Source organism: Dermacentor silvarum, chromosome 4, assembly GCF_013339745.2.
Source record: "Dermacentor silvarum isolate Dsil-2018 chromosome 4, BIME_Dsil_1.4, whole genome shotgun sequence".
NCBI classification, from domain to species: domain Eukaryota; kingdom Metazoa; phylum Arthropoda; class Arachnida; order Ixodida; family Ixodidae; genus Dermacentor; species Dermacentor silvarum.
In genome coordinates, this window is record NC_051157.2 from 100,271,276 (window position 1) to 100,286,935 (window position 15,660).

The following is a 15,660-nucleotide window of genomic DNA, read 5'->3' on the forward strand; positions in this document are numbered from 1 at the left end:
TATATTCAACCAGACCACAAAAACTGGGATGTTCTTTTACCATTCGTCACTTTCGCCTATAACACGGCCGTGCAGCGCACAACTGGCTACTCGCCATTTTACCTCGTTTATGGACGCTCCCCTACTTTCTTTCTGGACGTTTCATTCTTCAACTCCAAGGCTAATACATCTCTATCATCGTGCGAAGAGTACATTTCCCGACTCGACCACTGTCGCCAGCTTGCTCGCCTGAACACAGAGGCCAGACAACAAGACCGGAAAAATATTTACGACGAATGCCATCGCGTTGTATCTTTTTGACCTGGTGACGAGGTCCTGCTCCTGACTCCTGTTCGCACCCCTGGTTTATGCGAAAAATTCCAGCCACGGTTTATCGGGCCGTACATAGTCCTTGGACAGACTTCGCCTGTCAACTATCGCGTTACTCCTCTTGACGCCCCCACAGACCGCCGTTGCCGCAATACCAAGGTTGTCCACGTCTCCCGCATGAAGCCCTTCACGCGGCGTGCCTCGACACCTTGACGGCCGGCCAGGATGGCCGCTTTCACGTCGGGGGGAAATTAGTGTGGGCGTTTATTACGCACATCTTCCTCATCTGTATGTTATCATCATCATCCTCGCACTTTTACCTATCCTCCTCTTCGCCTGTATATGTGTTCATCATCATCGCCTGTGTGCTGCGCTGGTTCGCTGACGAGCTCCCGGGCCTAATAAACGTCGTTCCAACCGAGACGTCACAATATATATATATATATATATATATATATATATATATATATATATATATATATATATATATATATATATATATATATATATTCAGCATATATTTATGTCACTGCAGGACGAAGGACTCTTCCTGCGATCTCCACTCACCCCTGTCTTGCGCTAGCTGATTGCAATTTGCGCCTGCAAATTTCGTAACGTCATACTAGTTTTCTGCCATCCTCGACTGCGCTTCACTTCTCGTGGTATCCATTCTGTAAATCTAATGTTCCACCGGTTGTCCATCCTACGCATTACAGTAGCCTGCTATTATTAGAACCGATTGGCGTGCTTTAGAGATACATCACACGTTCGGGTTGTATGTAGAAATTTTCTCAATTACGCGGAACGTAGATGCGCTTTCATAGCGCTATACTTTCTTAATCAATATAAAGTCGAGCGCCTCTACAACGGATGCCTCTGCAAGGAAGTGACCTGTATAACAAAAACGAAAGAACAAGTCTGTTCTGGTTCTATTGTGAACTGTGCGGTGAAACTTTTACTAAGAAGTAACTTGTTTATCGAGTGATTTCGGAAGCCCGAATCACTTGGTCATAAAGGCGTTCTAGTGTATACACAGGGATTACGTACACAGCGTGTTTGCTTGTTCTTGCAATCGGCCGATCCCGCAGCAGACGGCTGCAGCAGCAACGCCATAGCAGGGAGGGTAGATAAAGAACGCTGCGTTTTAATATACCTATAGTAGAAAGTTCTCACTGGTGTACTCATTCCAACGGCGCAGTCCCACATGTGCCACTCGACACACTCAGCCTTGCCACAGCTGGCGGAAACACCACTCGTGACAGTTTTCCTCTGCATCAGCTGGCCGACGCTCTCTTCTTCACTGTAGGCACCGGTATTTGGCTGCCGCTCCGAGTCCTCAGTGCACACACAGGAGTCGGTCTACTTGCTTCATATTTCCAATGGCGGAAAACAACGGTCGGGGTCACTTCGTCAAGCCGTTCCATCTTGGGTCTCAGGTCTCCGACTATGTGGCCAGCCACAGTGGCCGGCTGAACCCGGTTTTCGAAAAACTTATCCACGTAAGGTAGCCTTAGTTCTCTGCGCGTCTGAGTATTTGCTTTCATGTAAATTGGCTTTTTTAAAGCTAGGAATCTCTTATGGCGTTAGCATTTTTAGGGTACCTCACGGAGTTTCCAGAGGATAGCTTTCTATATATCTATCTATGTTCCTATCTAACCATTTTCCCGCCAAACTGGATCACTGTGTGCTCTACGCTCAAATGGTGAGAGCATTGGGCTGCTGTGCTGAGGGCATAGGGTTCAAAACCATCCGTCCAACCAACTATAGTTACTGAGTATGTGGCAATGTCTACATAAGTGCCGCTCTTGAGCTAACCTTTTTCCTGCCGACATGGGTCTTTGTAGAGACGGAACTGGGTAAGAGCCGTTCTTCAATGATCCTATTTAACGTTGACTTGGAGCACTCAGTGCGCACCAATCGGCTGATGCTGGTCTTCTATGAACCTCTTTGATACCAACTTGGGCCGCTCGGGATGTGCCAAGTATTTCAATTTTGTTTTTCAATTTGTCTTTATTTCCATAAACGTACAATTTGTGGGGGATTTAAGGAAAAAGTTGCGCACAGCAACTTGACGGGCCTTAAAACCCAGTCTGAGGGCCGCAGCGGCAGGCACAGGCGCTAATTCAGGACTGACAACAAAAATACATTTGAATACAATGCAATGTTGGCCTAAACTTATGCCATAAAAAAATCAATATAAGAAAAACACTCCAAACAGAAAATAGCAGTTTTATACATGAGCAAACAAAACCGGTGAAAAAAAATTTGATCGTGATCAAATATCACTGAAAAACTCATACAAACGCGAAACAGGACAAGAAATGTCATCAATGTTATTGCGCATGAGTGTGTTTAACAAGCGTGGTAAGCGATGATGTAACATTTGAAAAGCATAGTTAGTGCGAGGACGTGGTACATTCCAGTGTTCAGATGACCATGTGCTGTATTCTGTTCTATTTCTAATTAACTGCGTTAAGGACGTAATGTATGACTGATTTTGTTTCCCGTCTTTTCGATAGGCTAACGACAGTCTAAAGTCTAACAGAGAGTGCAGCGTTAGTAATTTAAGTTGTTTGAAGAGAGGTGCAGTATGAGCACCTGCTGGAGCATTGAAAATAGTACGAATTACCTTTTTTTTTTGAAGCAGGAACAATCGGTTTATGTTGGTAGCAGACGTTGTACTTCACATCAGACAGCAGTAGTGTATGTGACTCAGAAAAAGAGCATTATATAAGAGAAGTTTGACTTTGCGTGGTAGCGGTTTTAAACTGAACAGTATTCAAAATACTTGGGCAAATTTACCTGCAAGGAAGTCTATGTGATTCATTCCATGATATATGGCTATCAAAAAACACACAAAGCGTTTTCGCAGACCGGACAAGCTCAATTCTTGAAGAGCCTATAAAAATGTCTGACTCGAAGTTCAAGCATTTATTCTTGGCTTGAAATAAAATAGCTTTGGTTTTGTCAGTATTAATTTTTAAGCCATTATCCTGTGACCATCTATGTATTCTAGCAAGGACAGAATTTGCAGTTGAAGTGAAGCTTGCAATACTGTTCGACGAAAAAGAGCACAGTAGTATCGTCTGCGTAGATGATATATTTTGGCTCACTCCACCAGAACAAGGTAGTAAACATAGACATTGAAAAAAAGGGGGCCTAGTATGCTCCCTTGGGGAACTCCAACCTTTACTTGTTTGATTTGGGAGCAGATGCTATAATTTCAACAAGTTGACTCCGCTGATTTAAATAAGATTTGACTATATCTAGAGCAATACCGCGGATACCGTAGTACTCTAGCTTCTTTAATAAAAGTTCATGATCAACAGAGTCAAACGCTTTACTGAAGTCGATTAGTATACCGAGCGTGAGTTGCTTTAACTCAATGTTTCTCAATATCAATTCCTTTTGCTCTAGTAAGGCAAGCTGGGTGGACCTTCTACTTCGGAACGCATACTGACAGTCTGTTAGGAGGCTGTGTTTTTCTAAGAAATCTGAGATACGCCGAAATATTATTTTCTCAAGTCCCTCTGAAAATGTTGGAAGTATAGAAATAGGTCTGTAATGAGATATTTCAGTTTTATTACCCTTTTTAAACATTGCTATTACTTTAGCTATCTGAATTTTTGCAGGAAATACCCCAGATACCGGACAGAGATTGTAAACGTAAACCAAAACAGGTGCGATAATGTCTAAGACCTGTTTTACAGGTGTAATCTGTATGCCATCGACGTCACACGATGTAGTATTACGTAACTCGGAAAATAAGTGAATTAACTCAGATTCAGTAGTGGGATATAAGAAAGTGCTACCGGGGCATCGGACCTGAATATAGCGGTCGGCATTTTTATCTACACATATGCGAGCTGCACTGATAGAATAATTATTAAAACAATCGGGTAGTACTTCGTTCGGAATACTAATTCCGTCTCTCAAAATCTCAATACTTGCTTATGAGGACGATGCACGATTTAGCATATTGTTTATTTTTCCAAGTTTTGCGACTATCATTTTGACAAGACATGAATACCCGCCGGGGTGGCTCAGTCAGCTAAGGCATTGCGCTGCTGGGCACGAGGTTGCAGGATCGAATCCCGGCAGCGGCGGCCGCATTTCGATGGAGGCGAAATGCAAAAACGCCCGTGTGCTTGCGTTGTAGTGCACGTTAAAGAGCCTCAGGCGTTCAAAATTAATCCAGAGCCCTCCACTACGGCGTGCCTCATGATAAGAACTGGTTTTGGCACGTAAAACCCCAGAAAGTAGTAGACAAGACATCAAATATTCATAAGAGGTTTTAGCTTTCCGAAGCTCATTTGTTAGCTTATTACGGTAGAGTTTAAATATGTGCAGATCAGTTATATTACGCGACTTAAACTTATTGAAGAGCATGTTCTTGAACTTTATTTTGCGAAACAGGTCATCTGTGATCCATGGTTTACGAGTATGCGAAGATATTTTGCGTTTCGTTCGCAGTGGAAAGTTTTCTTGGTAACACGTGCTGAAAATCCGCAGAAATTCCTCATACGCTGATTCGGCACACCGTGTGACGTATACATCGCTCCAGTTGAGTAACTGGATCCGAGTGCGAAACGATTCAAGGCGATTTGGTGTAATAAGTTGGCTGAGTGAAAGACGCTGTGTTTTCGTTTTGGTGTGTCGTTTAAGACAGAAAAAAATGGGCATGTGGTCACTCAGACTGCACGAAAAAATGCCGGCATTTGTGATTACTGTAGAAACATTAGTTATAAACAGATCCAGGCAAGTGGACGCGCCATGGTTTACTCGCGTTGGCACGGAGATAACACTTGAGCATCCATGCGACTGAAGCAAGATATGAAATTCCCGAGTCAAGGAGTGTCAGCTAACATATCTATGTTAAAATCGCCACCCCAGATGACGTCATACTTATACACGGAAACACACACACACACACACACACACACACACACACACACACACACACACACACACACACACACACATATATATATATATATATATATATATATATATACTTTGTGACGTCACCATGCTTTCATATATAAAAGGAAGACCTGTCTAGCAACTCATTGAGTTCATTCTAAGGCTGCCATGGCTAGACCACGGCAATTAAAGAGACTAGAAGAACAGCGTGAATACAATGCTTTACCATGTGTGGTGTTTGATACAGCTTCGCTTATCGTTCAAGTTCGCAGGGCGGGATGGTGAAAAATTTTTGTATCTAATAACTCTTGGTCTTAGCTTTATATTTTTACGTTTTATTTGTTTCTGTGTGCGCCAGTATTTAGACTTCCGGTTGTTCCTGGGAACATAAACTGAAGACTGATTGATTAATTGAGTGATTCTTCTCTCTTGCATATGTGTTTGGAATGAAAGGAGACACAGAAGATGCCTCGTGGTTTCATGATGAGCGACACGTCTGAGTTGCAACTCTTCCAGATCCTACTCAAGGCTATGGGCGCCAAATATTACTTGGAAATAGGTGAGCATGTCGGCTATCCGTGCTCATAACTCTCTCGGCACAACATAGTGGACGAAATAGATGAATGAAGATATTGATATAGTTGATGAGATAGGTAGATATCATAGATAGATATTTAGATAGATAGATAGATAGATAGATAGATAGCTGTGTTTCGGATAATTTGCAATTGTTTACACGCTGCAAGCTTTCGTTCTATCAAAGAAAAGCTTGATTTATCGTCATGCCTTAACTGGTTTTCCTTTTATTACAGTGAAGCCCCCACCACTTTTTTTTTCTTTTGGCCAACCCAGTATTGAAAGAACAGGTATTGCTTCCACTAACATGTGTTTTTCTTGCAGTAATCCTCATTTCAAAGCTGGTTGGCGCCACTACAATTGTAGTAATTCATATTTTCAGTAGGATGGTTATACGGGCTAGTTGCTAACTTAGACCGCTATAAACACACGTAACGTAGAAAAGGGGCTTGTGTGATGTGTGTTCCTTTTCTACGTCCTGTGTGTTTATAGCACTCTAAGTTTTCTGATATTTTCAGTCCTTTATTGTCTAAACAAGCAGCTCCTTGGAATGACCTTCCTTCCTACCTTCATCGCTGCGGTCACAAACACTGCCTCCTTCAAGAAGTGCATTACGCTTACCGAGAGACGCGCATGTTCACTCAATGCTTTTAATTAGTAGCAGTACCACGCGAGACAGTTCCCAAGGAAGGATACAATAAGGGTGGATGGGTATATCAATTGAAAATGATGGAGGGCACCCCTACCTTCGTACCCTCATGGCATTGGTATATTCAGCCCTATTCTCGATTAGACATTTTGCCTTCAGCTTCCAGACTTTGTACCCATCTTTCTTGGAGAACGCTTAGCACTGTTCTGCCCCTTCTTTAAGTAAACACATCAATAGATTCTGTACTCATTGTAACTGATTATTTGTCCTTGTGTACTTAATGACAGCACTTAATGACTCTCAGGTTTTGAGAGCGTTTAAATCATTACTACCTTAGCACTTTACTAATATCGATTTAGTCTGTGTAACTGCACAAACGGAGTAGCTCTAAATTAAACGGGCAGATTTATTGTCGAAGGCGTCGATAGTTGGCCCAGCTATTCAAGTTATGCCTACCACAGGTTTGATCACAGCGGCAGGCATTTTGGAAGCAAATGATGCTGCGAGAATTTTCTGCACGATCTACAGCAAATCCTTCAGATGTCAGCCGCTTAGTGTACCCTTGGAAAAGTCATCTAGTAAAATGAGAAAAAATGAAGTAGCTGTTATTGTGTTACGCTGTAGCATACCTTCTTTAAATCTTTATTGAGATAGCAATTACATGGACACTCCAAGCGGATTTGTGCCATCGGCGCCGCCGTGAGGTACCGTTTAATAATAAAGTCCATACGCGATAAAATCGTCGCCGCGCGCAGTATGCTGCATGTGCCAGTGAAAGCGCGCGAGGGACGCGCGCTTTCATAGGAAGCGAACGCATGGCGAAGAGCAAACGCGAAGTCTTCCATCGTGCGAAAGGCCGTGCGCGTATGGGAGGGAGGAAGGGAGGGAGGGAGGGGAGGTGACGTTTAGCTGTGGCACCAAATGCGTATCTTGTGACCCGGTGCAAGGGGAACTGGCGACTCAATCTCCCACGCGAAGATTAGGAAAGCGGGAAGGCAGCGCGGGAGGGAGGGGTGGGGCTTCTACTCTTCCAGCAACTGCCTACTTTACTTTGCGCGGCTGCGGGCTGTCGCGTGCACCATATCTTGAACGTGATCTCCACAAGGCTATGACCTTTGTATGCGCTGTGCTTTCGCCACTCAGTTTCCGTTGATACGATAGACCTACACGAACCTTCGCTCGCTGCTGCGGCCAGCGTTTTGACTGTGCGTGGTTGTCTGCGGTCATCGAGTGTTATCTATTCATGTTTGCTTGTGCGCGCAGATACCGTGCTTGTTAATTTAGTCAGTAAGCGAATGCGTCCATGTTTATGCAGCTAATAAAACTACTATCCTTACTACGTATAGCTCGCTACTAATTTGCTAACGCAATTGATGCTTCGCGTTTCGGGCGAAACTGCGACTTTTAACAACGGATTTGTTTAAGCACTTGGCTAGGTCACATAATGCAAACAAAAACTGCGCCTGGCGATGACGTCACTACACGTTGCTACACTACGCACGTGACGTCATCGCTCGGCGAGGTTACCACCCATTTCCAGGTTACCCTCACCACAGTTCGAGGCACGGCCGACGTATCCGGCGTTCGTCGGTATACCCCGGCTGCAGCAACACGACCTAGAATCTAGGTGGTGTTGGTTGCAGCCGGCGTCGAGATGCGACTTGCTGAATTTCGCGCTGGTCTCGTCACCCAGATCGGACCGAATCCGCGTCTCGTCGAGCAAGATGGGCTGGTGAATAGCCATAATTATGGAAGGCGCGAAAACCGACCCCTCTATAGTCCAACGTGTGTGCCGCGCCGTGCCCCCTAGACGCAGGCGCATTTTATAGGAAACTATAGGAGTTTCAGGATGGTACGAAACTGCGAACTCACTGCACGTGCCCCTACCAGTATCCATCAGCACATCTTGCTCGACGAGACGCGGATGCGGTCCGTTCTGGGTGACGAGGCCGGCGCGAAATGCAGCATGCCGCATCTCGATGCCGGCTGCAGCTGCGGTACGCCGATGAACGCCGGATACGTCGGCCACGCCTCGCGCCGGACTATAGGCTACTTAGCTTTCGCTGGCGTGGACGTCCCCGTGGCGAGCGCGCTCGCGCGTCAACGCTATGTCGGACTATAAACTGGCCATTAGAACCCGAATATAGTCCCGAAACTCGGGGTCGGCTAAGTTTGGCTAAGAACCAGCCAAGCCAAACCAAGTTAAGCAAAGGAAAGCAATGTTACAGCTAGGGAAGAGCTACCAGCTTCGCAGTTTGCCCAGTCGCACAACTTAATGTGCAGCTGCCCCTATTTTTGATTTACGCAGGGCTGGTTTGGCAACCTCACCGATTTGTTTTGGTGTAGGGAAGGTGGGGCCACAGAACATGTTTCTTTATATCTTGTTGAATATTTATTAGTTTAAGAAAAGAGCCTTCGAAACAGAACTCCGCCTTCTTGGATCACATTTAACTATTCAAAATTTACTATCCTTGGGTGCCTTTACTCTTTGGCACAGCGAGGGACGGTTACTGCTGCAATCCAGGATATTGTTTTAGGATCAATGAGATTTAAGCTCTGAATTCAAAGTTTAAATCTTTCTTCGCTTTCCATCACATTGAATTCGAGTGGTTTGTTTTCGTGGTTCTCCTGTAATTTAAAATTTTAATAAAATCAATATCTCTAATCTCTACGTTTTGATGCTAACTTACGTATTATAAAATTTTCTCCTCCTACTTCGTACCTTCAATTCACCTACCCGGTGGTTGGTCAATCCCCTAGAGCGGCTACGCGCCTACATTTCTAACGATCTACATCTACATCTGCATCCTCAAGCATGTAAGCAGCCAACGCGGCAGTGTTTGGGTAGTGTTTCTGACACTGGGATATCCGTGCCGGAAGAGACCTACCTACCCATTTTTGTTAACCTAATAAAAAGTTGTCGCAGCTTCACCTTAAAGGCGAAGCATCGATTGCGATAGCAAATTTGTAGAGAGCTATACGGAGCAATGATAGTACCTTTATCAGTTGTATAAACTTGGACATGCAGCAGCACCGGCAACACGCAGAACTGTTGTCGACGCCGTCTGCGTTTTGCCCGCGTTCGCACAAAATGCGTGCGGCGTTGATGACTGTTGCCGGAGCCTCTGATATAAATAGGCACTTGGTGCCGCAGCTAAACGTCGCCTCCCTTCCCCCCCCCCCCTCCCCCCACGGCCTTTAGCGCGTCCGAAGAAGGCGCGTTTGTTCTACATATATGGTGATTGTAAAGGAGGAAAGAGACGCCTACTTCTGCAGCCCTTAAGGGAGCATGGCGCAGAACGCGCGTTTGTTCTCGGCCGTGCGTTCACTCCCCGTGAAAGAGCGCGTCCTTCGCGCCCTTTCACTCGCATATACAGCGTTCGGCGCGCGGCGACGATTTCATCTCCATTGACGTCATACGGAACCTCACGGCGACGGCGACGGCGACGGCGACGCCGACGGCAGAAATCTGCTTTGGAGTGTCCATATAATTGCTATCGCAATAAAATAAATATTGTAGTGGCGAATGTTCGGCTTCAGGTGAGAAACATGAATAGCTTCTGTGTGGCAGATACACTAGTGAGTAGTTGAGGTGACAGGAGAACCGCGATTGTTCACGGCAAAAGTTCTTAGCAGAAGAATTTATGGACCAAGAAGTTCTTAGCTAGAAATAGCGAACGGTAGAACTTCATTGTTGCCACATACTAACAAAGAAATTTCTCGGGAGTGGGTACGTGCTTGATTGGCCACCCCCTGGTTACGCGACTGCGTGTGAGTATAACAAAAATGATAAGCACTGTTAGATACAGACATTCCTAGGATTTATCGCCGATACACACGTTTTTTCGATGGCGGATTTGGAGCAAACGTGGTCGCTGATTGTAGCAGTAGGACTGGGAAGGCAATTAAAAAACAATTTAGAGCCCTTCCCCTGTCGAGAAAATGGGGATAAGCGAAGCTTGTGGCAACACCGCGATGTCGCAGGCGTTCTGCTTAGTTTGGCCTAAAGTGAGGGTCGGGGGCTCTTCGCTGACGTTTGGCCTCAACATTGTGCTCCCACAACTCGAAGTAGGCGGCTCTGCGCAGACGCTTCGCCTGGGCTTCGGAAGCCCTCACGCTAGAAAATGGGGGAAACGAAGCTTGTGGCAAGACGATGCTGTCGCAGGCGATCCGCTTCGTTTGGACTAAACTAAGGATCCGCGGCTCTTACGAGGGACGCCTGAAAAGTTCGTGGCCTGAACCAGACATAGTGACCATGGGTCGAAATTTTGCAGTCAGTTCTGTAGATAGTCTACCTTGAGCGCCACACATGCATGCCATCGCTCTTGGAGTTTCATTATTCCACTTTGGTAAAGCGTTTCGTTCTGCTCCTTCGAAAATTATTTTGTGGCGTCCATGACGGCTTCATCAGAAGGAAGATGACTTCCACCAATGTGCTTTTTCATCTGTGGGAATAGGTAGTAGTCCGAGGGAGCCAAATAAGGTGAATAGGGCGGGTACTGAAGCAGTAGAAAACCACAGAAGTGGATTTCAGCCATCGCAACAGCCGATGTGTGAACTGACGCGTTGTCCTGGTGAGACAGCACCCCCTTCCGAGGCATCCCTCGGCGTTCTTCCTTAATTACCGACCTCCGACGATGAATCTGAGCTGCATAGTATTCCGCGTTGATGGCTTGACCTTTCGGGAGGAATTTCAGACGAATGACACCCCTGCAATCCCGGAACACTGATGCCATAACCTTGCCAGCGGATGGAATCACCTTTGCCTTTTTGGGGTGGGGGGAGGTGGGATGTTTCCACTGTTTCAAGGCTTCTTTTGACTCAGGACGAAAGTGGTGCACCCAAGTTTGATCTTTGTAACGAATCTCTACAGAAAAAGATTAATATCAGCTTCCAACAGTTGCAGATTTCCAACAGTTGGAATAGTTGCAACAATTCCAACAGTTGCAACAGAGTGAAGTTCTTACAGACGTTTGTTCTCTAATGTCAAAAGTCTCCCCACCGATCGGGCCGAAACTTTGTGCACGTTCAGGAGCTGTGTTGGATATGGCCAACCCTCTCCACTGATATGCCCACACATTCTGCAATGTGCCTCTGTGTGACACGTCGATCAACCATTACAATGTCTTGCATTTTTTGGACATTTTCATCTGTGCATGCTGTTGAGGGATGACCAGTGCGCGCAGCATCTTCAATTGATGCCTTCCTCGCTTGAAATCGGTAATCCACTTTTTCTCGAAAGCATAAGGAGTCATAACCGCTAATGTCTCCAGCATGTCCTTGCTGAAATTCCTGTGGTGTCAGTCCTTTTTTCAAAAGGTATTGAATAACTGCTCACTTTGCAATTTTCTCCAATTCCCTATTTCACCTTCGCGCGCCTTGCTTTAAACCGCTGTACCTGAAACCAAAAAAAATCGAAATAAATCGAGATTGGTCATGAGACCATTCAAATAACTGAATAACATATTGCATTGCAAAACAAGACCACGCGAAAAAGATTTCACTGGTGGGCTGCACTTTTCAGGCCCCCCTTGTAGCTGACGTTTGGCCTCAACAACGCACTCCCACAACTCGGGGTCGGTGGCTCTTCGCCGACGTTTCGCCTGGGCTTCGGAAGCCCTTACGCTAGAATCGGCACATCGACGACGAGCCCTTTCGCGAGCGAGTTCGCGGCGCCGTTGCTCAAACGCAGCCTGCTCTTCGGCGGAACGCACCAAGCGAGGCCTTCCCATCCGGACGCCGACACTAATCTGAGCCGAGGGAAGCTTGGCGTAGCGCATACCAACCTCATTTCCTCCCCTTTCACTCCCCGCGGCACAAGTAATGACCCTGATTGGTCACGCGCGTCTCGCGATCCGGCGCCGGCGCAGCTTGTCCCTCACACAGCTACTCTGGGAGCAGCCGGGTTTTCTTTCTTTCTTTCTTTCTTTCTTTCTTTCTTTCTTTCTTTCTTTCTTTCTTTCTTTCTTTCTTTCTTTCTTTCTTTCTTTCTTTCTTTCCTTTTTTCTTTCTTTCTTGTCCCGGGCTCATGGCCGCATATCCCTGGCTCATACCCGCATATCCAATGCGGGTGTGAGGTAAAAATGGCTCGGCACGTATGTCTGTGTGCAGTCAAGTGGTAATGAATGTCAGAGACGCGCGAACGGATTTGAAGCAAAATTTATCTAAGATGATAGGACTGAAACAAAGCAAGCACTAAACACAGAACACAGAGTGAAGGTCCATAAAGCAAACACACCTAGACTAAGTCCTACGCGCAGCGTTCCAAGAAAGAGCAGGTACGTCTCACACGTTCAGTCCTGATAGTGTCGTCGATCGTCGGTAGATAGTCTGAGCTGTCGCGACGATTCCCGCTGGAGACGAGCCAAGGCACCATGACCCTCGTGGGATGCAAGTCAGAGCAGGATGATGGCACTGGTCACCAGATGAGGCAGGTGACGGCCCACTGCTGCATTACCATGGCCAGAGCACTCGAACAGGTGTTGGGTGGGTGGCTTCCACCGTCACTTCACGTGCCACCTAGAGGCAGAGGTGGCCTCAAAGCAAAGGCCTCGGCTAGGCCTCGCCCCGGACACGGCCTGTTCCAACGGACGGCTACCAGCAGGCAACAGCCAGGCCTGTTCCAAACGGCGTCACGCCAGGCGCCACTCCGCATCTGCACCGACAGGCAACCGCATTGCCCTCAGGGCCGCCTCAGGTACCGCGGCAGGAGCTCCCGGAACAGCGCACTGGTCCTGCGTCGTCGTCGTTGTTGTTGTTGTTGTTGGCTGTCACGTCTGTGGCTCCTACCCACCATGGGGGATTGGCCTTCCAAGTTGCGAACCCCCTCTGCCTGTTCGGCACCTGCCTCTCTTCGTCTTCCTTTTCTGTTGTTTCTCTTTTGAACGCTGTCAAGCGCGCAAGCTGCCCCTGGCTTGCCTTCATCTGTTTCTTCTTTCTTCATTCACAAGCTTCAAGAGTTCTCAAACAGTCTAGGTTCACAAAAACAATAGTCATAAGGTCCTTGCACTACAGCGGGTATTCGCCACACGTGATTTTATTATCGTTAACTGTGACTTAACTGACGAGCATGTGATGGTTTTGATGTCATAACCTATCATTAATGTTAGTCATAGATTCGTACCTTTCCGTGCCAGTTTTTGTATATACAAAGTGAACGAGGCGTGAGTTTTCGACAGGTCTTCAATATAGTTTTAGCGTGACACCGCCGCCACCCGAAAACAAATGAAGAGAGAGAAAACAATATTTATCATTGAATTCGAGACTCATTCAGGTAATTTCGCAGTCAGGAAGATAGATATCGACGCAACGTCAAGCCGCCATTGTGACGTAGCTTACTGCGTGTGGCATATTGTTTGCAACCTTGGCGAAGCTGATAACAGCTGCGGTCTTGTCATCAGCTGGCAAAAACCGGCAACGAGTGACTTTTTTCCTGACCCTCGCGTTAACGTTCCCTCACGGTTTGACGTTGTGTCGATATCGAGGCCCTTGAATGCGAAATTAGCAGATCGAGTGTCAAATTTAACGATGGATATCTTTGAACACGAGCAGTCCAGGATAATCAAACATAGTGAAGTTGACTTCAGATATGATTGTCTTGATGTATCGAATATAATGCTATACCGTAATCGGCATAGCAAAAAAAGTTAATTAAAAAACTTTCGTGAATTATACGTTTGATGGCTATAGTTGGTCACGAAAATTGTGATCGTCAAAGCGCAGAAACCGCCTCTGTAAGCAGATTTTGCGTAGCTAGAATAACGTTTTATTAAAATTACTGTTTCATTTTGAAGATCCTATATAGTACCGGACACTTAACCTGGTTAACCTCTCTCCCTTTCAGCTCTTATTTTCCTTCCTTCCTTCCTTCCTTCCTGGGGCGCATGACATTCAGAGAAACGGCTGTCTACACAGTTGTTTCATATAATTCCTTGTGTAAAACATGCCGCATTTTTAGTGGTATTCCACAAGCACTTTGGGGAATCTCTCGCTTGGCGAGTTTGTATGCAGATTTGTAAATGAACAAGAAACGAGCGTAAAAGACGCATGCATTCACGTGGGAACAAATGGAGGAGACAAGTGGACGGAACAGGACAAGCGCTGGACTTAAGACTAGTTCGAAGTCCAGCGCTTCTCTTGTTCGCTTCTTTCTTCCTGAAGACGTCTTTTCTGGAGGCTTCCTGTTCACATACACACATTTTGTTTGTCGACGTACATGGTTGCTTCAACCCCAATTTACATCGTTTCTTACGCAACCATAAAATCTGATACTTCTGGCCTAAACAATGCCTGTTTTACTGGCCATTTCTCTTATCCTGTCTACATTCTTTGGAGCGAAATTCTAATCCACATAACAAACTGTATTTGTAGTTTCTAGTGGGTTTTAAACATTTGTTTGAACACACGTCAGAGTGTGACGACACTGATACTATTCGGTACTGGAGTCTGCGCCTGCGACAGTGCTTACTTATTGTTGCAATCTATGCAATGAAATGATTCACACATTCATATTTTCCCGTTTTTTTTGACCATATGTAGGCGTATATACTGGCGTGAGCGCATTAGCAGCTGCCCTCGCGCTCCCACAAGATGGACGAGTCATTGGGTTGGAAGTCAACGAGGAAAGCGTCAACGTTGGGAGGCCCTTCTGGAAAGAGGTAACAAGTTGCTTCCTACTGGTTTATTTTGTTAATTCGGCTATTATTAGGTTTGATCTAAAAGAGCCAGGAGCATAGAAAGTGTTTAAAAGCGTCCACCAAACTGCGCGCAAGAAGTCTCATATCCTAAATTTGGCACGGCTTCAGCCTGTCTTCATGCCCCTGCACAAGGCGTTTCGTACCTCCGAAAAAGATTGAGAAGAGACGGAAGGAAGACATTTTACAAGTTTAGTGGAAATGTCTGGAAGACGTCTCTTGTACATCATCGACAAGATGTCTTGCGCATCTTGTCAAGATATCTCGCAGATGGTAACTAGATGTGGGCGTCTTCAGTGGGTTAGGTGTTCTTTTCTACAAGAGTATGTTAACCCAAGATGCTGTTACAGAAGGAAGCACAAAACAGACAAGGACGAACGTCGTTTGTCGTTGTCCTTAACATACTCATAGTTTATGGCAGACCAACTAGCCCGACAGTCAGTGCTTCCTATGCGTTTCCTTTGCGTTTGAATCTTAGTGTACACGTGCTAACAATGGCGGAAAACATAC

The 15,660-nt window shown here is 45.9% G+C and overlaps 1 protein-coding gene across 1 annotated transcript in view; it reads left to right on the forward strand.

Annotated features, from left to right (window-relative positions):
* The first annotated feature begins 1,528 nt into the window (after positions 1 to 1,528).
* The window catches only part of LOC125944746 (probable caffeoyl-CoA O-methyltransferase 2), a 105,741-nt gene continuing 91,609 nt past the window's right edge, over positions 1,529 to 15,660 (forward strand). The window contains exons 1-3 of the mRNA XM_049665883.1: positions 1,529 to 1,808; positions 5,686 to 5,791; positions 14,996 to 15,114. Coding sequence (XP_049521840.1) covers positions 1,689 to 1,808; positions 5,686 to 5,791; positions 14,996 to 15,114 — 345 coding nt within the window. The 5' untranslated portion in view covers positions 1,529 to 1,688. The remainder of the gene's footprint in view (positions 1,809 to 5,685; positions 5,792 to 14,995; positions 15,115 to 15,660) is intronic.